Consider the following 26,380-nt stretch of genomic DNA (forward strand, 5'->3'; position numbering starts at 1 on the left):
GAATTTATTTTCAGTGGAGGCAACAGAGAGGAATATATGAACTTCGGTACCGCGATCCCAAGTGTAGGGTTGGGGGAAATCAGGTGAAGGGGGTCAAAAGGTACAAACTTCTAGTTAGAAGATAAATAAGTTCTGGGATGTCATGTACAGCATGGTGACCACAGTTATCAATACTGTATTGTATATTTGAAAGTTGCTAAGAGAGTAGATCTTAAAAGTTATCATCACAAGAAAAAAAATTTGTAACGGCAAGGTGATGGGTGTTAACCAGACTTATCGTGGTGATCATTTCGCAGTATGTACCTATAGCGGGTCATTATGTTGTACACCTGAAACTGATACAATGTTATATGTCAGTTATAGCTCAATAAAACTGGGGGGGAAAAGAGATCCCAATACCCAGTCTTAACTCCCAGATAGCATTAGTGTGTCAAATTGTGTTCTGAAAGCCAGGGCCTCATCTTTGTGGAGAAAGACCCCTTTTCCAAGGAGATTATTCCATATTTCCATGTTGTAATTATTTATCTGTCGTACATCAACTCACCAAGTGTTATTTGTGGTGGGCCTGAGAGACTAACCCCAATGGAGACTTTGTCTCAAAAGGCAAACCATGTAGTGGTAGAGAGACAGACATAAGCAATTAAACACCACAAAGTATAAAATCTCAAAGGAAATTGGAAATCACAATTTAAATGGAGATGTGTTATCTTTCTTGTGTTCTATAATTTTCCAAGCCTTCAGGATTTTTTCCAATATAAGAAAAATGCAAAATATCAGTGTAGAGCCCCTTTATGAGAAGAGGTTTATCTTGAGCACGCATAAATCACAGGATTTGGAAATAGGAACTAAGCTCAGATATCACCTCCTCCAAGATGGCTTCCCTGATAGCACCCATGCCCTATTTGACTTGAGTGTTCTTTCTATGTACTCTCACTGCACCTTGTCCATTCCCAGTCTATTGTTTGCCCCCCCTCCCCCGCTGCCAACACCTCTATATACACAACTAGGTGCCCCTTAAGAAGGGGACATGTCTTATTCTTCTTTGCATCCACAGTGCCAGAAACATGTCTAGCATATGGCACTCAATAAATATTGACTAGCTATGTGAATGGGTAGCTGGTAATTACAGGTATTTTCCCATCTAATAAAAGTTGCCTTTATTCTCTACACCATATTAGGTTTAAAAATAAGTAACAACAGGGGCTGGCCCCGTGGCCAAGTGGTTAAGTTCGCACGCTCTGCTGCAGGCGGCCCAGTGTTTTGTTGGTTCGAATCCTGGGCGTGGACATGGCACTGCTCATCAAACCACGCTGAGGTGGCGTCCCACATGCCACAGCTAGAAGGACCCACAATGAAGAATATACAACTATGTACCGGGGGGCTTTGGGGAGAAAAAGGAAAAAAAATAAAATCTTTAAAAAAAAAAATAAGTAACAACAAGGTACATATTCTTGTTTTTTAAATGTAAATGTATTAAAACATATATTAATAGCGTATTTAGATAAGTATGCGTGCACAAAATCTGGAAGGACAGACACCAAAACGCCAGCAGCGGTTCTCTCTTAAGTACTAAGATTTGAAATGATGCTGACGTTTTCTTTAGGCATCACTGTGTTGTTTTACTATTTCACTATGGATGTGTGTTACTGTTATGATAAGAAAGAAAATACGAAGTTATTTGTATTTTAAAAAGGGAAGTTTGGCCTATTCCATAGCCACAATCATAAGACATAAACAACTCTATGAAGCGTCATCTTTACCTTCGAAACCCGGTGTTGACAGTGATTGGACTTTGTGGATTGAAATAACTGACCTAGCTTGGCAGCATTCAATGGTATACCCACGTCTGTGTTTATGAGATTCAGAAGATACCTAAGCAGCCCTTAACTTGTAAATATTCTAGCAAGAAAACATGGTAAATTATTTCTTTTGCTCTCTCTCTTCCTCCCCTTTAATTCTCCCTGCTAATAATTAGATTGGGTGTTAGAATCTCAGTCTTGTTAAAGCCAAGCTCAACCTCTTGCAAATAGATAAGGCAGAACTAAGTAACCAATTCTCTCTCTCTCTCTCTTTCATTATGAATCCCTTATTTCTGAGTTGGCTCTGGATAATAGAAATATCAGTTTCCTGGCCAGTGCTATTTCTGCTCTGCATCTTCTGCCTGCTTGTCCTTCTATTATTTTGTTTGGCTGACCACAATGTTGCAAAACCTAGACAATGTTATTGGACTAGAATAGAGTTTCTTCTTTTATCCCAAAGGAGCAATCAGAAATTATAAAATGTGCCCCCGAAGAATAGATCTAAAAATTATATATATTCTTTTCTATCTGCAGCTGAATTCTTCCTGCCAGGATGGGGAAACAGAACAGCAAGCTGCGCCCGGAGGTCATGCAGGACTTGCTGGAAAGCACAGACTTTACAGAGCATGAGATCCAGGAATGGTATAAAGGCTTCTTGAGAGACTGCCCCAGTGGACACTTGTCAATGGAAGAGTTTAAGAAAATTTACGGGAACTTTTTCCCTTACGGGGATGCTTCCAAATTTGCAGAGCATGTCTTCCGCACCTTTGATGCCAACGGAGATGGGACAATAGACTTTAGAGAATTCATCATAGCCCTGAGTGTAACATCGAGGGGGAAGCTGGAGCAGAAGCTGAAATGGGCCTTCAGCATGTATGACCTGGACGGAAATGGCTACATCAGCAAGGCAGAAATGCTAGAGATTGTGCAGGTACGTAGCCCTTGCCCTTGACAAAGAGAAGAGCGTGGATCACAAGTAAGAATGGGAAGGTCCTCAGTGTGGCTCAGTGTGGCAGAGGTTGCAAACTGGTGGCCCATCGGGGCATTGATTTGGCCTACCCAGTATTTTTGAAAATGTTGAACCCATTTTACAAAACAGGGAGATTGCACATAAAACTGTAGATTGGTTGGCATCTCTTGAAAACTCAGAAGATCTAGCAATAGTGGGCCCTGTTCTTGCCTGACCTAAGTCACCTGGTGCTTTGTGGTGACCCTCACCCTAAAAATGGAAATGCACTCTTATCGTGCTAACTATGGCCACTTCATCCACTCATTGCAATGACCTTCAGCCTTTGGGGTTATATCACCTGGAGTGGTATTTAATGATGAAACTCTGACCTGGCTTCAAGCTCTGTCACTTTCAGTCACTACCTCTATGACTTTGACCAAGTTAATTCACCTAAGTGAGCCTCAGTGTCCTCATCTGTAAAATGGAACTGCCGTTTTAGGATTAGATGTGACTCTTCCTGTTCAATTCTTAGCGTAGTCCCAGTCATGTAGAAAAGCTCATCATCATCACCATCATTAATTTACTTTATTAGACTCTTGAATAAAGGTAGGGCTCTCTGATCTAGGTTCTGTCTCATCGGAGATACAAACATTGTAGAATTGAGGCATCCATCATTTTAATAGGAGGCACTCCATTTTCTTTCCCCAAATCACTCACCCAGAGTAAACATCCTGAACAGAACAGGAGAGGGATCCTAGTGTTGGCCACATTTTCCTTGTGGGACCCCAGGGGAAGGTGGGGAAGGGGCATAAGGAGCTATGGCCATGGCAGTGACAGCTTGGTCAGCAGTGAGTGGGACCCAGAGACAAACCTGAGGAGACTGAGACACAGCTTGGGAAAGGATCCGGAGAGTCTCAGCTGCAGGCAGTAGGAAGGCCAAGGTGGGTGGCCAGCACCACGGGGACTGGTAGTCGCTCACCATCTTGGCAGGTGAGTGGGGCACAATAGGGAGGCATCTGGAAGCAGACAGCAGATGCAAGAGAGTGGGCATTTGGTTTCCTTGGGACTCATCTCAGAGGCCAATACTCATGCCAGGACATCTGTGTTCAGAGGTAGAGCTGCAGCCCCTGGGAGAACATGGCGGGGGAGGGGGCTTGCTGGAAGGGTGGGAAGGGGTGTAACACAAGGAGACGGGAAGGACTCAGCTGCTGGCCAGGATAAGGGTGGAGGTGTAGAGGCACTTACTTTCAAGGAACCAAGGAGACCTGGTTACAGAAACTGAGGTCAGAGCCCAAAGGAGACCCACAAAACTCACTTGTAGCTGAGCCTTTTAGCTATGGCCTGGGGTCTGCTCCTGGGCCAATGGGACTGAACCCACGCGGGCAGTTAGAGTGACACCTGCACACGTTGCAGGGATGTAGGAGCAGGAATCCAAATGACGTCTCTGTATCAGGAAACTCTCCAAGATCTGCCAACTAGGTCGCCTTTCTGCTTGGGCCTCCGCTGGCTTTTCCTTCACCCAGAGTGGTAACAGTCTGAATAAGCTGTGTTAAATTTAATCCCTCAGAGACAGGGATCTTCAACAAACGTAAAAGATTTCTCCCCTCCACCCAGGATAAATGTATGAAAAATAAAATGTCTACTGCTAAAGTGTGGGCAGTATAGAAAAATATAAAAGAAAACGAGAAAAATTCTCCATTACCCCACTCCACCCACAAAGAGAATCACTGCTCGTAGTTTTCTAATATAGCCTTCTGATCCTATTTCCATGATAGATTTAAAAATTTCTAATTGATTTCAAAATGTGTACAAAATTTCATATCTTGCCATTTTCACCTAACATAATAACATTAGCATTTCTCATGTCATAAAATCTTTTAATGAAGATATTTTAATGGCTATATCATAGTCATAGGATATAATTTACTTAATTTTCCCCTATTGTTGGATAGTTGGGTTGCTTCCAGCTTTCATTATTCTGCATAATACTGTAACTTTTAAAAATAACAAATAATTCTTGTGCATGAAGCTTTTCCTGTATTTAGGACTATTCCCTTAGAATGGATTCCCAGAAGTGCCATTACTGGGCCAAAAGGAATGAGCTTTTATTTCTAAGGCCCTTGATACACTTTCCCAAATTGTTTTTCCAAAGGTATTCCTGAAGTGAGTGAAGGGTGCCCCATATCATTGCACTTTTCTGATTTTCCTTAATCTTTACTAATTAAACAAACATTAAAATTTAAAAGGTGATCTATTTTAAGTAGCTTTACTTTCTCCCTCCTTTTTACATGGGATTGCTGTGTTCCGCCCCTGAGCCGTCTCACCACAGTCAAGCAGTAAGTGCCTCCTCCTTTGGGAGAGAGAGAATTGCTTCGTGACTGACATCTAAGAAAAAACGTTCCTGTCCGCCACCGTGTTCTCTCCTGTTTAACCTTTTGCACAGTTCTGCTGGCTGCCCCTGGTCAATGATTTGGTGACCATTACAGATGAAGATGTTGACCCCCCAGGCAAGGAGGACCCTCCAGACCCCATGGGCTTATGGAAGTCAAACCATTCACGCATTCATTCCGCACCTTTGGTTAAGCCCCTACTGAGTAGCTAGCCCTGGGAATAGGCAGGACAGGGAAGAAAACAGACTCTCTCCCTGTGCTGTGGAAGCCAGTGTGCGAGGGAGAGAGGGGACCTTGCAGAGAATGTGCAGAGGCGCTGGTTAGCGCCTGCTCGGCCCTCGCTGACTCACGCCACCTTCAATACGGAGTGTAAAGTGGTCCTACCATGGAAGGCATGTTCACCTGACAGGGCACTTTCTTCACTGTAAAGTGGCTCGGTCCGCTCACAGGACCACAGTAAGTTTCCAGGTCATACCTGGAAGGACATAGATTCCTTAATAAACACTTAGATACTCAGGGTTTTTAAGAAGCCTGCAAATGGAAGGCTCAAATTTCCTAAATTGTTTTCTATAGGACTGCACCCTGATGGTTAATACTCACGACCGTAGAAAGGAAATATCGCAGCACCCTGAGGCGACTTCCAAATTGCCAAGCAGATTACATTTGGAACCATTTTCCTATTAAGGGCTGTGTTATTCTATTCTGCCATTTTGCAAACTGACAGTTCATGTATTCTGTCTCATTCTTATGCTAATCGCCGGGATTCAATGATTCTGGATGAATTGGAATTTGCTGTAAGATATTACTGAACTTCCAATGCTATTTATTTCCTCCTCACCCCCTCCTTTGAAAGCCCACACTCCCGGCCTTATTCCTGTCCCAAGAAGCTGTATGACGTTGTGGGGATTCTCTTTTTTGGGTTCTATCTGGTCTGCACCATGTAGGAGAAGGTACATTTGCAGATGCTACGCGTACTCAGAGGAGTCACTGTCTCTGAGGTTTCTGCTTTGTGCCTGGGTAAATATCTGTTAGAAAGTGAGGAGTGGAGGCAAGCTGTGGGCCAGCAAACTCATACACAAGTTAAGGTTCTATTTGTTAAAGTAAGTAAAACCTGAAGCTTGGTTACAAGTGTCAATATATAAATTGTTGGCTAAACTTTGTTCTTCCAAAACTCAGAAATTCAAATGATTTAATAAAGTGCAAACTTCTGGTGTCCACCTGCAAACACTAATAACTGGTCACAGTGAAAACTGAAGTCCGAAGAAGTTGGTAATTAGGTGACAATGAATGGAGTGTAGGATTTTATAAGTTTTCTAGTTTTTCTTCCCTGATGTTGCTTGCTGTAGGTTAGGTTTGGTGTCCACAGAATACTGCTTATGGTGACAAGCTGGAATCCTTTTGTATTTCCTGACGTTGGCAGGGAGGACTCTACTGTGAACTCTGTAATACTGAAATACACCATGTTAGTTTCCTCTTGCTGCTATAACAAATTCCCATAAACTTAGTCACTTAAAATGATACAAAGTTATTATCTTACAGTTCTGGATGTCAGAGGTCTGAGTTTAATTTCACTGGGCTAAAATCAAGGTGTCCACAGGTTGCATTCCTTCTGGAGGTTTTGGGGGGGAAATTTGTTTCCTTGCCTTTCCCAGCTTCTGGAACATTGCTTGACCTATGGCCCTCTTCATCCGTCCTCAAAGCCAGCAACAGTGGGTTGATTGAGTCCTTCTTGACGCTATTGTTCCTCTGGGTATCTCACTCTGCTTTTCTCTTCCACTCGTAAAGACCCTTGTGACTCCATTGGAACCGCTGGATAATCCAGGACAATCCCCACATTTCAGGATCCTTAACTTAATCACGTCTGCAAAGGCCCGTATTCCATTTAAGGTGACATCTGCACAGGTTCCTGGAATTAGGACATACACATCTTTGGGGGACCATTGTTCAGTCTACCACATATGCCAAAATGCAGTTATGTTCCTTTTCTAAAAAATAATTTTGTCCTGTATCAACATCTGGATGAACAAGGAAAACCATATGCAGATTTATTTTTAGAGCCTTAAACAAACATTTTCACATTAGTGTGCTTGCTTTTTTTTTAAGTGATAAATTTAGGAACATGATTTAGGCCCAATATTTTATTATTGCATCAAAACTGCCTCTCAGCAGTCTTAAGCCAGATAACAATTCTGATTTTTCCCCACGTTACAGCAGATCCTGTCCTCTGGATGGGGGCTAGGGTCAGCCCACCACTGTAAGAGAAAGGAAAATCCTTCTTGCCCTACACAGTTCCCCATCCCTCAGCCCAGCTGGAGGCAGGTCTGAACACCCACACCCAGCACAGCACAGGCCATCTGAGGAAGGGGCCAAGCAAGCACATGAGTGACATTGCCAATTGGACCTTGAATGCTTGGATGCTCTCTGAGATCTTGGGGGTGAGGGAACACTGAACTTAGGGACCCATTAACAGGACCACAGCCCTCCTAGGGAGAGAATGTAGGAAGAACGTGGAGTTAAACTGTCCCCCGTTTCTGTTCTCAGAAAGTAACTAGGACCCTTGAAATAAGAAGTTTTTAACTACAGGACTGTCATTGGTTAGAAGTATATGAGCTGCGTTGTATTACCTTTATGACTGAATGAAAATCACGGGCTGAGACAAAAATTGGTGAAGAGGGACCCAAGGGAAGAATTGGCAAGTGAGAGTGGGTGTCTTGCACAAGGCACGTCAATGTCGCCTGCCTTTCTCCTTTTTCAATCTCCCTTTTCCTTCTCTTTCTTGGGTAAGTTCCTTAACCTTCCTATGCACTGTTTTTCTGCTTTGTAAACTGGAACTAGTCATGGCACTTGCCTCATGGGTAAGTATAAGGGTTAAACAGTTTTCACAAGTAGAGCACTAGAACAGTGCCTGTCATAGGGTATCACTCAATCAATATTGGCTTCTATTATTCTATAGACGTTTCCAGAGCTGGGACAGGATGTTTCCCTGCAAAATAAAGGAATGTCATTTTCCATTCAAAGGACAAGATAATAGAATCTTCCACTAAATTTTAAGTTAAATTTACCTACTTGTGAAACGTATGTTCCCAAAGAAAAGGGAGGTAACCCAACTAAACTTCCCACTGGTGGAACTTATAGAAGAGCTATTCTTGTACAGACAATTTCAGGAGTTCCCGGCCTTCTTCAGCTATTGTCTGTCCTACCAAACACCAGCCTGTCTGGGAATAAGCTGAAACTCCTGGGCTGCTCTCATGCTCATGGAACTTAGATAGAAGAAAGATCACCTTTCTAGAAGCAAATGTGGTTGGCACCAGGAATTTCCCAAATCTGAACTGTTTACCTGAGCCCACAGGGGCGCTTCACACGTTGGGACTATTTGGGGACAGCCTGTCTGGATTTGTTCTCAAGTGCAAGATAGAGACTTTCCGAAAGGAATATATAGGCTGACATAATGTTACCCATAGCAGTTCTCAGAGAACTTACTTTAAAGACAAGGTTGGAATAATTTCTAATTAGCATATTCATTACATGGCTGTTAATGATTGCTTTGAAAAGACTTGGCATTCAAATAACTGTTGTCTTAGAGTCAGACTCTCCCTCCTAGTTGTGATTCAGGGTTAATTGGCACTTTTGGTGAAGGCAGAGTGAACCTCAGAACACCCTTAGTTTACCTTTTCACGCCTTTTGAATGAATGGAACCTGAAAGAAGGAGGTTGGGCGTATACTGACAGCCCATCACAGAAGATTTCATTTTTGTTTCTTTTAGCAGTATGGGAAAAAAATATTTTCTGATTCACTCAAGTGATGAATCCAGGCATACATAGATATAGCAACCGGATGAGGAGGACGGAGGTGATGGTGGTGGCCATACAGAGATTTGCCCTTCGTGAGCACGAAACTCACGTATTAATCCCACCTGGTCTCAAGAGCACCAACTGTGCCTGATTCAGACAACCAGCTTGTGAGTTTTTCTGCCACAGAGGATCAGAATAACGATCGGAGACGCTTCTTTACATTCTTTTTAGAACCACTTCCTGAGTGGTATTTGCATTTTTTCTCCCAAAGATCTTTCTGAATTGGTGTCCTAGACACTATATCACTTTTAACTTGTGCCTTGAAGACCTGAAACACTGTGCTCTTCTGATTCTGAGAAAAAGCCGGGGGTGGGGGGTGTAGCTGGCGAGAGCTTCTAGTCCCTCTTGATCTAGCCCCTGGGAATTCAGCTCCGAACTCTTGCTTAATTCTCAATTTTGAGTGTGGACAACAGATGTTACTCTGGAATGCAACTTAGATTTCTTTTCTGGAGAAAACTCTTTAAAACAATTGCTCAGGCTAGTGACTTTCTGTAAGAACTAACCTTAGTACTTGCTTATCAGTTGTGTTTGGTTTCTCCCTTTCTTATTAGGGAATGAATCTTATTATGGCAAGTCACACTATAGTTTAAGAGTTAAAGTTAACTCTTAGCATTGAGTATGCCATCTGGCAACATGAGTGAGTGTCTACTACCCAAAAGGCGCCCCTCTCTAGCTGCTCCCTCCTAGTCTCCTTTGTGGACTCCTCTTCCTTCTCCTGCTCCCTAAACATGGATATTCCCAAGCAGAGTTCTTTTCCTTTTATTCTCTCTGGGAGGTCTCGTCTTCTCAGTGCTTGTTATGGGCTAGGCCGAGTGCTAAGTGCTTTCCACGCTGTATTCATTTCCCAGGACTGCCGTAACAAATTACCATAAACTGGGAGGCTTACAACAACAGAAACATGCTCTGTCACAGTTCTGGAGGCCAGAAGTCCGAAATCAACGTGTGGACAAGGTTGATTCCTTCTGGAGCCTCTCAGGAGGCATCTGCTCCATGCCTTTGTCCCAGCTTCTGGTGCTGGCTGGCAACCCTTGGCGCTTCTTTGCTTACAGCTACATCACTTCAATCTCTGCCCCCATCACCATGTGACATTCTCTCTGTGTCTGTGTCCGAATTTCCTGCTTCTTATAAGGGCACCAGTCATTGGATTAGGGCCTGCCCTAAATCAGTATGATCTCATTTTAACTTGATTACATCTGCAAAGACCCTATTTCCAAATTAGGTTACATTCAGAGGTTCTGGGTGGATACGAATTTTTTTACAGGATACTAGTCAACCTAGTATACATGTATTATCTTGTTTAATCCTCACAACAACCTAATTAGCCCCATTTTATGGGTGAAGAAACCAATTACTTCCAACTCTTCACCTCTACTACATCTAACGGTTGACACCTTCACTAAGATGTCACACAAGTACCTCAAAGTCAACATTCCAAAAACAACTCATCATTGCTCCCCAAAAATATGAGGGCCTAAAATACAATAGCACCAAAAACTCTGTTTAAGAGTATAAAAGAGCTCTTTTGAAGGGGTTGTTTGAAGTTGCCTTTGCATAAGATTGAAAAAATATTACCTGCCCAAATCTAAAAATGATGCGTACCACCATTGACTTGAAATAAGACTGTGGCAGGTGGAGTGGCCAGGAGTGATAGATTTAAAAAACATTAAGAAGACTGATTTAATAGTTCTGGTGACTGCTTGGATATGGACATAGATGGTGGAGAGGTGCCAAAGATGTCTTTGACTTGATTACAGGATGGCTGGCAGGGCTACTTTCCAAAGAAAGTAAGTTTTGGGGGTGGGGGGTACAATGATGAGTTTGTTTTTTTTCAAGTGAAATCTTACATGAAACCTAACAGAAGAATGGAGCTGCTCTGGTTGAAAAGGCGTGGGGCCCTTATTCTCCCCTGCTCCTCTCCTCACCTGTGAAAGTGCCTAAAGCACTTCCATAGAAAACTGTGGAAGTTCCTGGTTTAATGTATTCTTCCAGCTCTAAACAAGAAAGCACTTATGCCATTCCAGATATATAGATATTGAACCTATTTTAAAAGTGTGCCCAAGAAAGATCTTCATGAACTCTCTCCATCTTCCTTTCCCGGTATGTAACAGCCTTCCAAGCGGGAAGCTGTTTTTGATCTACAATTCAAACCAGTCCTGTTCTGCCTAACTTCTTTTGCCCTTGGCCGGCTGTCGCAGGGCCTTGGACGTCATGTTAGACGACTCTACATCTTCTGATGAAAAGAGTCAGTCTGGTTTCCTTCAGAGGGAAGGCTCAACTTTCACTCTTGGAATTGTGCCTGCCCTCAGTTGATCCCACAACCTTTATCTGTTCAGACATGAGTCCTTCCTTTACAACATTCAAAGAAGTGGTTCATTCAGAGGGAAAAGGAAAGAAAACTTTACGCCATGAAGAAGCTGATAAGACCCTTGGCCACAGGTAGGGCGCTGTCCCAGGCCTGCGTAGGGCAGAGCCGAGCTGGGCTCTCCTGGGTGTCCTATAGCTCTGCGTTTACTCAGAGGCAAGACTAGGGCTCTTCAAGTTTAATTAAAAACAGGATGTCCCTGCTGGGCCTCTCACTGACATTGCTAAAAATAAAGTAGGGAAGTAGCCTGGCTCTTTGTGGTTTAATCCCATTAAATTTGAGGGGGAAAACTGGAGCTAATAAAAGACCTGATTTGTTTCAGATCACTGTCTGGGGTTGAGTCTTTCTCTCCTTGTGTCACGGAGTCCTAGATTTTGAAGTTCTAATACAATCAGTGCTGGGCTCTTGATGCCGTGGGAAGGGAGCAAAGGGACAGACAATTCCCCAAATGTGGTTTTGAAGGCTGTCACCCATTTACTCACTCTTGGGACCACTGGGACTCATCACTTCAACCTTTGCTCACTGCTCAGTCTCACCCACGTCATAGACTTGGTTTTGTGAATAACTCACTAATCCTTTATCTGTGAGTGGATGCACATAAAAAAAAAAAAAAATCTGGTCTGAGTGCTATGAAAGAGCCATCTGGAAATGTGAGCCTCTTAAATGAGCCTTCAGTTCCTCCCCAACCCCACAATGTACTGAGACATTGCATCTCTTACCCCATTCCAGAAGCCCTGTTTGCAAATACACTCATGTAAGGGTGTCCTGACATTCTTCATTTTTGTTTTGTTTTGTTTTGATTTTTGTTTTTTTGTGTGTGTTATCAATTCTCTGTTATAACCCACTACTTTAGCCTAATAGCTAAAGACTAAAACTCTTAAAAGACGTTTTGTTGAGAACGAGAGCCTCATTTTCCACCACGTATTCGTTGCTTGGTCTTTCATTCATTTGTTCAACCAAGAATATTAAGGGAATAATCTCTAGATTATTACACAGTTGCTTTCCCATCAGAATCCCAAGAAGGACAATTTCATGGACCCCAACTCTTAGAGACTTAGAGTTCCAACAGGCCAGAACAATGGGTGTGACTCGCCGCCATGGGGCCCAGAGGTAGTCTAGGTGAGGGCTTTTGTAACAATTATTAAGGCCCGACTGGAAGCATTATACCCATCTAAATGGTACTCATAAAAAATGGGGAGCTTTTGGTCTCCAAAATGGAATCTGGCAAACCCTTTGCCAGAGGATGAGTGAGATATAAAATAAGAAAAAGCATGGCAGTCATGTTGTCAATTGAATCCCCACCACCTAGTACATAGCAGACACTCAATAAATAATTGTTGGATAAGTCATGAAGGACCATTTTTAATCCTCTGAACACCCTTACCTGTAAATAGGGGAATAGAGGTAGATTTGGGAAGCGGGTATAAATAGGAAAATCAAATTTATTATCACTTCCATCTTTTAGTTGCTCGTTGGAGAAATCCGACTACCTTCACGTGGTCTGTCCCAACCTGCTCCGGAGCCACATCTTGTACCATAGTCCCCTGCACTCCGTCTCAGCCTTGCAGCCATCCCTCCACCCCAGGGCTCTCCACAGGTGTTTCCCTCTGCCCTGAACCTCTTTAAGCCGTACGCTTCCTCATATCTTTGCTCAACCATCACTCCTCAGGGAAGCCTACCCTGACCCGCCTGACAAGGCCCAATTCCCCTACTGCATCATCTCATGAGAGCACACACACTCCTTCGTAGCACCTTTGTCTGCAAAGGTTTTACATTTATTTATGTGATTATTTTAATAATGTCACTCTGCCTTATTTAACATGAGGGCAGGGATTAGGTCGACCATAATGCATGACATATAGTTGTGGCTCAGTAAATATTTGGTGAATGACTGAGTGAATAGATGAATGGATGACAATGCGGGAGGAAGTAAATTACAAGCAGGGGTTTTCTTAACCTGGGGTCCGTGGGTGGGCTCCTGAATCCACGAGCCCCTGAAGCTGTCTGCAATAGTGAGTGTGTATCCACGAGCACGTTTGCATGGTTTCTAAGGTGAGAGGCCATAGCTTTTGATAGACGAAGAATCTTTAAGGGGTTTCACATGAATATGTTTAATTATATCAAGAAAGGGAGGAGAAAAAGATGGAAAACTGAAAAAATTATAAAAGGATAAGGGGGTAACTTTATAATGAGAAGCAGAATAGAAGAAGATTGAGGGAGAGAAGGCAATGGAGGGAGTTATTCTTAAATGAACTCTCTAAACTTAATGAGCCCAATTCTGTGCAAGACCCTGTGTTAGGCACTATCGGGGTCCAATGAATAGCTAAGTCTGATTGCCACTCTCACATCTAAAAGGATAGAGTGCTGGGTAACCACAATTCAGGATGAGTGGAATGAAATGATCTAAGAGAGGTTTAGAAGGAGCCATTTACTAGCACAGATACGCATAGCAGAAGGAAGATCATGGAAGTCTTCCTGGAGGAGGGTAACATTCCAATCTTCCCTTAACACATGGGTAGGATTTCAAGGAGAGGAGAAGGAGTAGGCGAGCACTCAGATGAGAAGAGGGTGTAAAGAAAGCTGCTGGTCCAGGAAACCAAGGTGTGTTTTGGACAGCTTCTCGGGCTCTTGACAGGCTTTGCAAAGCATCTGAATCAGGAGATGACCCATTGACCTATCATAGACACAAAGCAGGTGGCACCTGGAATTAGCAAGTGAGATGACATTCCTGAGGCCAGAACAGACTCAGGCAAGGAGCAATCCAGCCTCAAAGAAGGTTTAGGATTTGTAATTACAGAGCATCCTTAAGACTTCTGGCAAAATTTAAACATCATTTGCCCATCTTGCTTCTCTCATATCACTTCTGCAATCCTGAAAGGTGTCAGGTCTTGCTCCTTTAAGGAGGTTGTGCTTATTTGAGCTGGTGGGATACTGATTTCTAGATACTGTTTTGTTGGGCTTATGAGTACACGAAATACTTAGATTGTGTAAATTTGAAATCCGTGTGAGGGGTGTGTGTGTGTGTTCATCAGTTGGTGCCACTGATTTCTCTTTGACTGCATCTAGACTTATAGAAGAGCTTCCATGTGGGAGCCAAGAAAGCTAATGAGAGTGCTCGAGCTCAAGACATCTCAGCACCTCTTCTTTCCCATTTCTGAGAAGGGCTCTGTCACCATGGCCTTTTCTAGCTCCTCCAAGGAGTCAGGTCTCTCCAACGGCTTGGCACATAGTACTATAACCCCAGCACAGCTGGTAGTATAGACCTGGGCTAGAGGGGACTGCAAGTGAGGATCCAGGAGGAAGACGGAGTATGGCTTGCCTCTGCTCTGGAGCACACTTTAGTGAACATTTCTTGGGAAAGCTGACTGTGGCTGAGTTTACACCCATGACACCCATAATCCCAGACAAGGTCATAACTCTGAGCTTGGCCTTCCTCCCAGACAGAATCACTGTGAAGGCAGCTCTGGAGTTCAGTGAGGGATTGGGGTGGATTCAAGACAGACTCACGGAGCCTGGCCTGAGGGGTCCCAGCTCAAGGGTCAGCACACTGGGTGAGTCCAGTTTTCACTCCTATTTTATCAACTGAGAGTAGAATATTTATTCCCCTTTCTCCAGAATATTTTAGTGACTTGAGGCAAGGTTGAGCCTAAACAAGACTATGAAGCAGATAAGTTTAGCCTTTAGTGTTGATTTTTGCTCCAATATTTCCCACTTGGAAGCTACTTCCCCTCAGCTGCCTTCCTTTCCCCCCTCCAACTATCCCTCTGCATCTGGAGCTCCAGAACTTTCCAGATTTTTCTGTCCAGTCTCTGGCAAAAGTCTACTTTTTCTAAAACTCCTTCCCAGGGCTAAAGTTCCCAGAGTGAATCTGATGAGCAAAGTCGTGGTCTAGGGATAAAAACAAAGACTTTACATTAGTCTTCCCAAATAAAAACAACATTTGACCACTGAAGGCTTCTAGCCCCTTACTGAATACTATGGGGGCGGGGGGAGGTCCCACTGAGTACACAGGTGGTGGGGGAGATAGTTTCAATACTGCTTACAAAACTCTTTCAGTAGAACCCTCTTTTGACCATCACATTTCAGATGTACCCAGTTTATCTCAAGCCTGAGACTGCATAATCATTTAATCCACAGCTCAGATGGCAGATGGTTTTCATCCCAGGGATACCTGGGAACTTGCTGAGAAGGAATGTGAAGCAATTGCCAGATACAAGGGGGAAGAGCATTGGGATGGATTGGTAATGTCTGCCCAGGAGAAAACGAGACATGCACTTGCAGAGTGTCAGGTGTTTATCATCCTTGAGCGACCTACGTGGAGACCACAGTAGACACCAACTTGTCTCTCTGGCCTAAGGAATGTCATCTACAGCCTTGCTCCTAGAAGTGGGGTCCTCAGAATAGCAGCATCAGCATCACACAGAAGCTTGTTAGAAATGCAGAATCTCAACCCCACCATCCCCTCACCCCACTCTACTCAATCCAATTCCGCATTTTCACAAGATTCCCAGAGGATCCATGTGCACATTAAAGTTTGACACAAAGAGTCTAGTGGGTCTTCCTGCCGGTTGTCACTCCTGAAGGTTCCCACTGCTGGAGCAAGCTCTGCTGGCCTGGCTTCTCTCACCAGGGACTGCGCACCTGTTTTCTACAACAACAGATCCTCAGGAACAGGGCTGCTCTCTGTGTGAATGGGCACATTCCCTTTACCCCTGTATTTGAGAGGTTTAACGATAGGACTATCGTGTGCCAAACCAAGCCATGTTTCTGTCTTACCACCATGTTTCTTCTGTCCGTAGGCAATCTATAAGATGGTTTCCTCTGTGATGAAAATGCCTGAAGATGAGTCAACCCCAGAGAAAAGGACAGAGAAGATCTTCCGCCAGATGGACACCAACAGAGATGGTAGGAGGCGGGGGCTGCTTTGCTTTGCTCAGAGTGAGGGATGCTGGAAGTAATGGGGGTGTCCAGGGAGGAAAATGCCACTCAAGGACAAGATAGGAGCCATAAGGACCTGGCTCACAGAGTTTTGTGGCTCATCCTGCATGCTCCCTGACAGGGCAAGATGGAGGACCAGGATGGGGACAGGCCTAGGCCACAGCAGGCTGGATCCCTGCAGGCCAGCTAATCAGAAAGCAGGGAGGGCCTGGGTGTTGTTCCACCCAGACCCCAGGAGCTGTCACCCCGGCCTGCCGGGGGTTAGGTGGGCTCTCCCGCACATGCTCTAAGGTGCTGAGCTTCCTGGAGCCAAGGCAGCTCCTTCAGCCCCTGGGGGGAAGGGATTGAGGTGGCTAGTAGGTTCCACACTGAAACTGCAACAAGGGAATGCAGAGCAAAGTTCAAAGGAAGGCTGGATTTCATACTCAAGTATAGTGGATTTTAGATGTTGGGTTGCCAGACAGAATACAGGAGGCCCAATCAACTTTGAATTTCGGACCAACAACAAATGATTTTATCATGTCAGCATGCCCTATGCATTATTCAGGACATGCTTATATGAAAAAATTGTTTGTTGTTTATTTGAAAGTCAAAGTTAGCTGGACGTCCTGTATTTTACTTGCCAAATCTGGCAACCTTATTTAGCTGTGAGACCTGAGTTTAAAGTGCGGAACACAGAGCCTGGTCCATAGAAGTCCTGAGGCCCTGGGGCTCTGGCTGTTACTACCTGCTCACCTGTTCTGCAGGGTGTCCTGGGGAATTTTTGTCAGCAATGTGCAAGTGTACTCGGATGCCCCAAACAGTGCTGGTGGACAGATTGACGCAAGGCTTTGTGGTGGAGCGAGCTTCTCTTTCTCTCTCCTTGCGCTCCGGGGCACCAGTTGCCTGAGAACCTGGGTTTGTGGCGTGCAGGCCAATTTGTTGGCTTTGCTTCCTCCATGAAGGTACCATCACATCCTATTTCCCTACGCCCTTTGATTCACAGCACATAGTTTGATTGTTTTGTAAAGGTAAACAAACAGGGAATGATTTTAATAGTTAATGAACTCACAGACGTTGAACTACGTGATATGCTGGAGCTCCAGGGGAGCAAGGTAGGTGTGTGTTGTGCTCCAGGCCCAGCCACGTCCTTAGAATAGGACTACAGGATGGGAGAGATCCACGCACTGCAGAATAAAACCCTCACTGTGTGTCCATCCTAGGTGAGAAGTAGGGCCTCTCCACTGGGCTCTGCTACAACAGGATCACAGAGCCCTGGTTGGGTCAGCATTCCCAGAATGCATCTCGCTGCTAAAAGCCCTGGGCTTTCCTAAGGGAAAGTCTTGGGTTTAAAAAATATGGAGCTGGGAGCTGTACAGGGAAGGAGGAGGGTCCTTAAGTCTGAGAGTGGTCGGAGGAATCTTAGCCCAACCAGGAGACTTGGTGCTCTAGCTTGGGGCTTTGCTTCTGGACCCCAAGGCCAAGGTCAGCCCCACTGTGTGCAGCAGAGACCTCACCTCTTAGATTCCTTAGATTCCTCTGGGTAGAAGCTCTTTGCATCTAACCTCTGGCCTGTGACTGAAGAGAAAATTCTGGGCCCACAGGCAAGTTAGCCCAAGAGTCAACTTGGAAGCACATGGGTAGTTAACCCAAGAGAGCCAGATGTGTTCAGCTGAATGCAGGGTTTGCTCTGCTGCTTCTGGGGGGCAGCTCCCAGAGCCTTCCTTTGGGAGATCCCGAGGTGTTCAAGTGATGGCTCCCATTTCCCTTCCTGTACGCCAGCCTTCTGAACCCAAGAAGTCACCGCTATAACCACTGCCTGAGCTCATAAGAAATGGCCAGGACACAAAGCTTAGAGGGACCCTGCCCCACGTATTCAAAATAAATGGATAGACAAGTTCCTGCCTTTCTCCTTCTTGTAGATAAAGTGCATCTGGTTAAGCCAGAACTAGGTTTTGGGGAGGGGAAGACATATTTAGACATATTTGTTGGTGTCTCTGAGGTGGGGGTGGTAAGGACTCCAATACAGAGCACCTCCTCCTGACCGGGTTTGGAATAAGCTGAGAAACAAAAGAGCAAGAGTTAAGGCCGGAGGACTGAGCCTCACTGGAGGGAGCAGCTTGGTGTGAGAGCCGGAGGACACGCGGACACACAGCAGGGAGCAGGGCAGGCACACCACGAGCCTTGGAGGGCAGAGGGGAGCAAGTCCTCTCTGAGGCAAGAGAGGGAAGGAGAGAGAGAAGGAGGACAAAGCTGAATGGGAATGCTCAACAGCTCCTCCCGAGGAGGGACCCTTCTGGAAGCACCAGGAATAGGGGAGAAGCTTTGTCTCCTCCTACATGACAGAGGCAACTTCTGGAAGGGAACTCAATACATACTCCAGCTTTTGCAGGAAGGAAAGGGACACCGGTAGGAGTGGGATCCCAGCCAGCCTCGTCTCCCTCCTCCATCCTGTCAGGAGAGGAGGAAAGTGCCCTGATTGATGGGAGGGACCCAGTGGCTCACCCCTCTGCCTGTGCACATCCCCCTTTATTCTCCTGACTTCAGGTGGACGTGCAGCCATCCTCACATGTACAAAAGAAGGGGTCCTCCCCAGAGATCTGGGCAGGCCTCTGTGCCCACATGCAGGGGGATGGGCTCTTGCAGCAAACCTAAGTATACCCGAGTGACCTGAAGGAGCTCAGACGGCTCCCAGTGACGCCATGGGAAACGCCCTGATGCTGTGAGAGCCCAGCTCATTCTCATAAAGGCTCGAGGGCCATTAGTTCTATAAATACTGAGTGAGCCCCCCCAGGGCGCCTGCAGCTGGAAGGGCCACCCACGCCCACGCCAGGGCAGGGCACACAGTGAGCTCTCAGAAGGCAGTGTGCCGTGCTAGGTGCTGGCTTTGTGACTGTGAACAAGACCCTACCCCATGGGTCTCACGGCAGAAAGACACAATGTGGGCTTCACAGCACGTGTGAAATGGTGGGGAGACAGGGAGCGTCGATACCTAAGATGCAGTGGGAAGATTGTAGGTTCGCCCAGCTGCCACCAGCTGCTCACCCATCCTCTCACCTTCTAGGAAAACTCTCCCTGGAAGAGTTCATCCGAGGGGCCAAGAGCGACCCGTCCATAGTGCGCCTCCTGCAGTGCGACCCCAGCAGCGCCGGCCAGTTCTGAGCCCTGCACCCCACGAATTGTAGAGCTGCTTGTGTTCCCTTTTGATTTGTCTTTTTAACAATTTTTTTTTGCCAAACAATATTGACGGTGATGCTGTCCCCCGTGCAGTCAGATGCACCTTCCTCCGTGACGCCTTCAGCTTCTTTTGTCGTGGACGCTTCGTGGGAATGCCCAGAGCCCCATCGCGCTTGTGGAGAGCATGGACAGTGCTGTCGTGCACAGACTTTGTGGTGTTCGTTGTTCTGATGATTTTTCATCGTTATTATTATTTTTCTTTTGATTCTAATGTCTCTGTTCTAAAACCGAAGACTGGGGAGGCAAGAGAAGGGAAACCAATCTAGTCCCAGTGATTCTAATTGCAAGTTTCCAGGGGCTTGTTTGAAAAAGACAGCTCCCCAACTGGGTCTGTTGTCACACATGCCCTAGGGGTGATGGCACCAGATGCTGGATTCCCCAAGGACAAGTAACCCTCCAGGGCCAGGCTATTAGAGGGATCTAGGGAATTCCTCCCTGGGGGCCACTCCACCCTCTTCCCCAGCAGGCTGTAGTTTCTAAGCTGTGAACATTTCAAGGTAAATTAATAGAGGAAAAAGATGGCTCAGCTATTTTTTCACAGGTTTACACTAGTTGAGCTAAGATGAGTTTCTTTGAAAATTAAACACAAATGGTAACTTATATTCCAAAACCAGACCCATCTTGTTGCCTATTGTGATTAAAAAAAAAAAAAAGACTGCTGTATATAAAATATTGGGTATTGCAGACCAAATTGTTTTGCCTTGTTTAAATGAAATGCATGTCTAGTGAGCACTAATACAATCTTATTACAGAAGACTGTTTTTAGTAGCTTATTGTGAAGTAAGCCAGCTGTAATGAATGTCTGTGTCTTCTTTTAAAGTCATATCTGTCTTTGCACAAATGCACCAATCAACAGGTATATTTTATATATTCCAGAAAAGTACAAAGTAACCATGACCAGGGCCCAACCTTAATTTGAATGCTTTTCCAGAGCGGTAGTGCCTAGAGAATGAAGCAGAGCGGGTTTTGTGGGATGTACCAGTTGGAGCACCAGAGGTTAATTTATGAGAGATGTGACGCAATGGCTTGCTCTCAGCCTAGCACCTCACTGGTAGTATTAGATTGGAGGCGTGATGTTTTTCTCAGCAGATCAGTATTCTGTATCCCGGAAAAAAAAAAAAAGCCTAACTTCTCGGGACTTATCAATGGTTTAATTCATGTGTTTAGTTAGGGAGCCATATCTGGAATGTCGACTTTTCCATGCCCCCAGTGGCCCTTCAAAGAGTCAGAGGTTGGGCAATCACCTGATTCATCGAGAAGAAGTCATGGACAAGTGTGTCTGTGATTTCCAAGGCCCACTGTGGATAATCCAAGAGTATTTTCTACCACCGTGTTCTTTGAATGTAGATTTCTATTTCTAGAGGTGACAGCATGAGTTTGAGTTGCTCTTTGGTCTGGTGCCCTCATAGACACTCATTTGAACTGAAAGGTAAGAGTACAACTTGCTAGTCACAGGGAAGTCACACTTTCACAAACAGTAGGCAGGGGGAGCCCCGACACTCCAGGATGTAGATGGGACATCCTGCCCCAAGAGAGAGCAGAGAGGGTCCAGTGAGTGTGTCTGTTGCCAAGCTACTTCCTATAGACGATGAACCTCAGAAAGATAAACATCAACTATGAGGAAAGTGATGCTGAGCCCATTCTAACCAGCAGGTTCCTGTGTATTACTTGAGTCCATTTAAACTGGTAGCAAAAATTGGAATTTGTGTAGTTGACTAAAATGAACCAACTTTGCACGGTAAAATTTTGAGACCTGGACTTGGTAAAATAATCGTAATCTTCCTCTGAGCATCAGTTTCTCAAAGTGGTTCGATACTGAGACTTGCCAAACTCCTCCATGGGCCAAGTGGTCAAATCTGGTTTTGAAAAATAGAGAATTAACCCAAGATGTAGAGTGCAGAGTGGGCGAGGGGATCCAGCACCTCTATCAGTAATGTTCGGGAGGTGCATCTCACTTTCTCCTGCTCCTGATTGAAGACCTAATTCTTCCTTTCAGTCATTTAATGTGTGGGAAAGCCAACCTGGGCTCTGCCTTCAGTCATGACATCTTGTTGAGTCAGACTCGTTCTGTTCCTTAGAACCTAGAGCTGGAGTGAGGAGCAGGGAAGAGAGTCTCCAGCTGCTTAGGAAGGAAAACAGGGCCAGACACATGGCTAATGAACACCACCACGCGAGGGGTGTACCAAAATAGTCCTCGTCCTGGCCTGCCATTGATCCTGGCTGTATTTTCTCGAGGGTGGTATTTCTCCTTCTCCTCCTTCCCAGGCAAGCCTTTGTATGTCTAATCCAATGCACTTAAGTTTGGCCAAGGGACTTGGCAGAACCCAGAAGGCTCATTGCCTAAAGGTTTACGTCATTCCTGTGCTGGGCTGTCCATTGTCATTGCTGTGTTGAGGGACTTCTGGAAATGGAGTCCGTTCTGTCTGAAATCAAGCCAGCCTGTGATGTTCAAGGGACTGGAATAAAGTGGCTTACAACTTGAAAGATGATAAAGAGTGGCCGACTGTTCATATCCTTGTTTAGGGTGGGGAAGGGTGCTGTCTCATGCCATTTATATGCCCCAGGGGGCACTTTCCACAAGTGGATTTAACACTATACATAAGGCCCATCATATGGAGTGGCCCCTGTATCAGCTGACTTCATGTCATTCTAGCTTGCCATTCAAGCATGTTGATTAATATGATTGCCTGGGACATGAAGCTTCCACCCCTAAACTGCTACTCCAGCTGAATCCGTGCCTGAGTGAGCATTTGGGTCCTGATACCAGCCTCCTCCTGGGTATGGTTTCTGCCCTAGAGACATAAGGAACCAGGGTTTGTGAAAGGGAGGCTGGGAGAGGCTGCTGAGCCCAAAGCCCTGTCCAAAAGCATTCTTGGTCAGACTATATATGGACTTCCATACTTCCCACCACTCATGGCCTTCACTTTCTTCTCACATCCTGTCTTTCCCCACAACTGGAGCTGTAAACTCTAGTCCAAACATTAGGCACAACAGCAGGAGAAACCGAGGCAACTTCCTCTTCAGTAGGACATTAATATCCTCCTCTCCCCTCTCTCCCGCTTTAGTCTGGAGAAAAGTCAATAGAGGGGCAGGCCCCAGTGGCATAGTGGTTAAGTTCACACACTCTGCTTTGGCAGCCCATGTTTGCGGGTTCAGATCCTGGGCATGGACCTACACTACTTGTTAGTCATGCTGTGGCAGCATCCCACATAAAATAGAAGATTGGCACAGATGTTAGCTCAGGACTAATCTTCCTCAAGCAAAAAAGGGAAGACAGGCCACAGGTGTCAGCTCAGGGTGAGTCTTCCTCAGCAAAAAACAAAAGGTCACTAGAAAAGATGACATGATACAAAGCCCACCCCCTCAAAGCCAATTCAGATCAAGGTGTTCGTTTTTTGTTGCTGTCACTGGCCCTGCCTCCAGCACAGAAGGCCAGTCATGTAGGAGAAAGGGGCTGAGTGTCAGCTAAAGTAGGTGCCTCATGGGCCAACTAGACCTCATGTAGGAGTTGAGTTGGCCTGGAGGGGAGACTTTTTCTACTTCACACAGTTTCTCTCTGTGGACCAGCAATGGCCCTGATACCCATGAGTACTGAGCACGAATAATACCAAGTCATTCATGGCAGTGATGGTGAGAAGATGGCTGGCAGCCTCCAACCTGATCAGGAGCCTGTATTCCTGCATCTGTTGGAAGCCAACCTGGCAACTTCCAGCAAATTTCCAAGCCTGCGGCTCCTATTTTCAGGGCATTGTCCCAACACCTCAACCCAACTGGCTCCCCTCACAGCCTAGTTCAGGCATAGAGGGTACAGCCCAGTTGAGGAGGAGTCCGAGTGTTCTCTCAGTCAAGGTAGGGAGGACATCACAAGAACTGTCTTTGGAAGAAATGCAGACGCTTCATGCATGCCTCTCTTGCCTTTGTCAGGAGAATGCTCAGCACTTTCCTGAAATTTTCTGATTTTTGAGGTGGTTGAAGAAAGGAGAGAAAGAAATAGTGGAGGAAGAGCTCACCTAAAATAGAAAGATTGTTGCAGAATGAGCAGATGTTCAGGCCAAGGGTATAACCAGTGGTATATGCATTTCAAGCAGATTTCTGTACACTTGAAGGTTGACTGTGTCTCCAGGACGTAGATAGGCCCTGGGCACTTGCTGCACTTGGGTATAAGTGTGCCATGCATGGTCTCAGACACCCCTGGGGTTGCAAACAATGATCAGTCTAAGAACATTCCACAGGGTGGAGGTCGCCTCCCACGACAGCTCAGAGAGGGCCAGGCCTCAGGGAGGCTTAGTCCCTGACTTCTTTCTCAGCACTTTTCCAGGAGAGGGATGGCATTTTAATAGCTCTCTAAAAGACTGTGAAAATCCTTCAAAATTCTGGTCAGCTTGGCCTGCCGAGTCCTATTAAACACTCACAGCTCTGCTAGCAGTATACTACACATGTGTAGACAAAGACATGGACGGGCTCTCTCTCAAAATTTATCTTTCCAATGCCAGTTTTTAACCATTTTATCAAGCTCACATCGAGTGTTCAATGGCGACTCAACACAGTACCAAGCCCCATAGTCTTGGAAGTGTGTGTATGTTGGGGGGTAGTAGGAGTTATTAGCAAAGAAGACCAAACTCACAGCTCAGCTGGTAAATTCTGTCTAGCACCTTGAAAACAATTACAAAGTAGCTTACATCTACGTCCGATGGCAGAGCAGAAATCAAGTTTCTTCCTGAGTGGTGCATGAGAGGTGTTTGCTACCCAGGGAACAAGTGAGTGACATTTGCCATTAGTGCCCCTTCAACATCCCCTTCTTCTTTTGCTGCTTCTGGCTCATCATGGGCCCCCACTGTGTTTCCTAGAATTCCCCCGTCTCTGAAATTAACCCATGCACTCATTTAGTGGAACTCAGAGAAGTGTAGGGATGAAGGACCCCTGGGAACACAGGGTATATCGTTCTAAGATGGTAGATCAGAAAACTCACTCCGGGTATGTTTCCATGTAAAAGCAAAGCCCCGATGAATCTCTATTGGAGATCGTTTCAGAAGGGGTTGGCTGTGGTGACCCCAAGGTGCCCATTCAGATCTTCTGTTATGAGAACCTGCTGCTGGAAGCACAGCTGATTGACAGGCTCCAGCTGCAAGTTTTGGAGCCACCTCAGTGTTCACTCTTAGGCCACATTCTGCGGGGCTGCTCTAGTCAATGACTGCCCAAGCAAGGGTATTAGAACTGGGCCGTTCTTGCCCCCAGTTGGATTCTTCCCACAGGTGACCTTTGCTGGGGGCCTCTCCATGGGCCTGGCTGAGGCAGTCTGAGGCTCCTCCTGCCCAACCTTCCTTCCCTCTCTCCTTTGGCAGGGGTCAGTCTGCGTGCTCTCCCTGTCTCTTCCTGCTCATTTCCCCTTTATCTTTCACATGAATTCCCCCAATAAATCTCTTGAACATCTAATCCCATCTTGGCTTCCGCTCCTTGGAGGACCTGAACTGACATCGTGCCCATCTCCTTCCCTATTCCCACTGACCCTCAGATACATGGACTCAGACACTTGGGTTGGCGGCTTTCCTGAGTGAGGCTCATGTTTGGCGAGCACTCGTCACATTGTGAAAGGCTGAGGGGAAGAGGGCTTTGTATACCTTAGACTCGGATGATGACAGAGCCCTGACTCCCCCGGGGTAAGCCCTTATTATTGTGCTAATGATGCCAGGCCATTATCGCTTTGCACATCACTACCTCTGAGGGCAGACTGCTCTAACCTGCCTCTTTGTCCCCAGCATAGGGCACAGTGCCTGGTCCATAGTAACTGAACTACATTAGTATAGACCAGAAGGCAAGAGCTGGTACTGGACCCTTGGCCCTGACAATTGGTCGTCCTCACCTACCCAACCAGAGTCCCAGTACAGGGAGGTGGGAGAGGGGGTGGCACACATGGTGAGCAAAGTTCACCAGACAGCAAGATCATAGCCACAGGCCAAAGGAGGGACTGTCTCAGGGAGAACAGCTGCATCATCAGCAGGACTCAAGCCTGTAGGGAACGCCTTCAGAGCCCTCCTGATGCTGTGGAACACAGATCGTGGCAAAAGGCCTTGTGGCCCATTTCTTATCCTATGATTTCTCCAGAAGCCTCCTCAATAAGCACTTCCCCAGCCTCCTCTTCCTTGCCCACTGGTCCAGGCATAGAGGCTGCTGGGGATGGCACTGGGGTTGAAATTAGACAGAGAAATCTTTCTCAAGGCAAATTTTTAGCCAAGATTTGGCAGCTGTGGACATGGATAGACAGAGAGACTGTGAGATGTGGAAGAAAGTAGAAATGCTCCTTGTTTGGAATACAGAGGCTCTCGGGAGATAATCATGGCTATTGGCTGAAGGAGTGCGTAGTCACTGAGGGTACACCAATAAATACTGGGATAATGATTCTAGGTGCTTGCTTTGAGCTGACAGATACTAGCGAGCCTGTGGGTTCCAGGGCAAGGGATTGTGGTGATGAAATTGGAGTTTCAGCCATGTGATTTTAGCCTCTGTGTAGACGTTGATGCAGATGAACTAAGGAACGGGAAAGCTCTTGGCATAACTCAAGTTGGGGTGAGTGAGCCAGGAATGAGGAAGATAGAACTGAACGGACAGAGCCTACTCCCTGCCCTGAGGAACCGGTCAAGAATAACTCCCCTGGTGGCCTGTCATAGTCACACTGAAGGCCTCTTGACTTCTTCAGCCGTCTTCTCATTTAACCCTGGGGTGAGGCTCAACAAGGCAACCAGAAGAGGAAATGCCTGCTATCTTGAAGCCCAGGACCCGAGGTGCCCAAGGGGAGCCTAGAACCTTCCCAGGTCACACCGAGGCTTCTTCCCAATGAGTCCCAACACCCACCTCACAGAAAGCACCAGACACTGTTG

At 45.9% G+C, this 26,380-nt stretch overlaps 1 protein-coding gene across 1 annotated transcript in view; it reads left to right on the top strand.

The window, feature by feature from the left end:
* NCALD (neurocalcin delta) overlaps nucleotides 1–21,985 on the top strand; it is a 269,976-nt gene extending 247,991 nt beyond the window's left edge. Inside the window, exons 3-5 of the mRNA XM_046642706.1 lie at nucleotides 2,334–2,730; nucleotides 16,151–16,256; nucleotides 19,333–21,985. Coding sequence (XP_046498662.1) covers nucleotides 2,353–2,730; nucleotides 16,151–16,256; nucleotides 19,333–19,430 — 582 coding nt within the window. The 5' untranslated portion in view covers nucleotides 2,334–2,352 and the 3' untranslated portion in view covers nucleotides 19,431–21,985. The remainder of the gene's footprint in view (nucleotides 1–2,333; nucleotides 2,731–16,150; nucleotides 16,257–19,332) is intronic.
* Nucleotides 21,986–26,380: the final 4,395 nt, after the last annotated feature.

Source organism: Equus quagga, chromosome 16 (assembly GCF_021613505.1).
Source record: "Equus quagga isolate Etosha38 chromosome 16, UCLA_HA_Equagga_1.0, whole genome shotgun sequence".
NCBI classification, from domain to species: domain Eukaryota; kingdom Metazoa; phylum Chordata; class Mammalia; order Perissodactyla; family Equidae; genus Equus; species Equus quagga.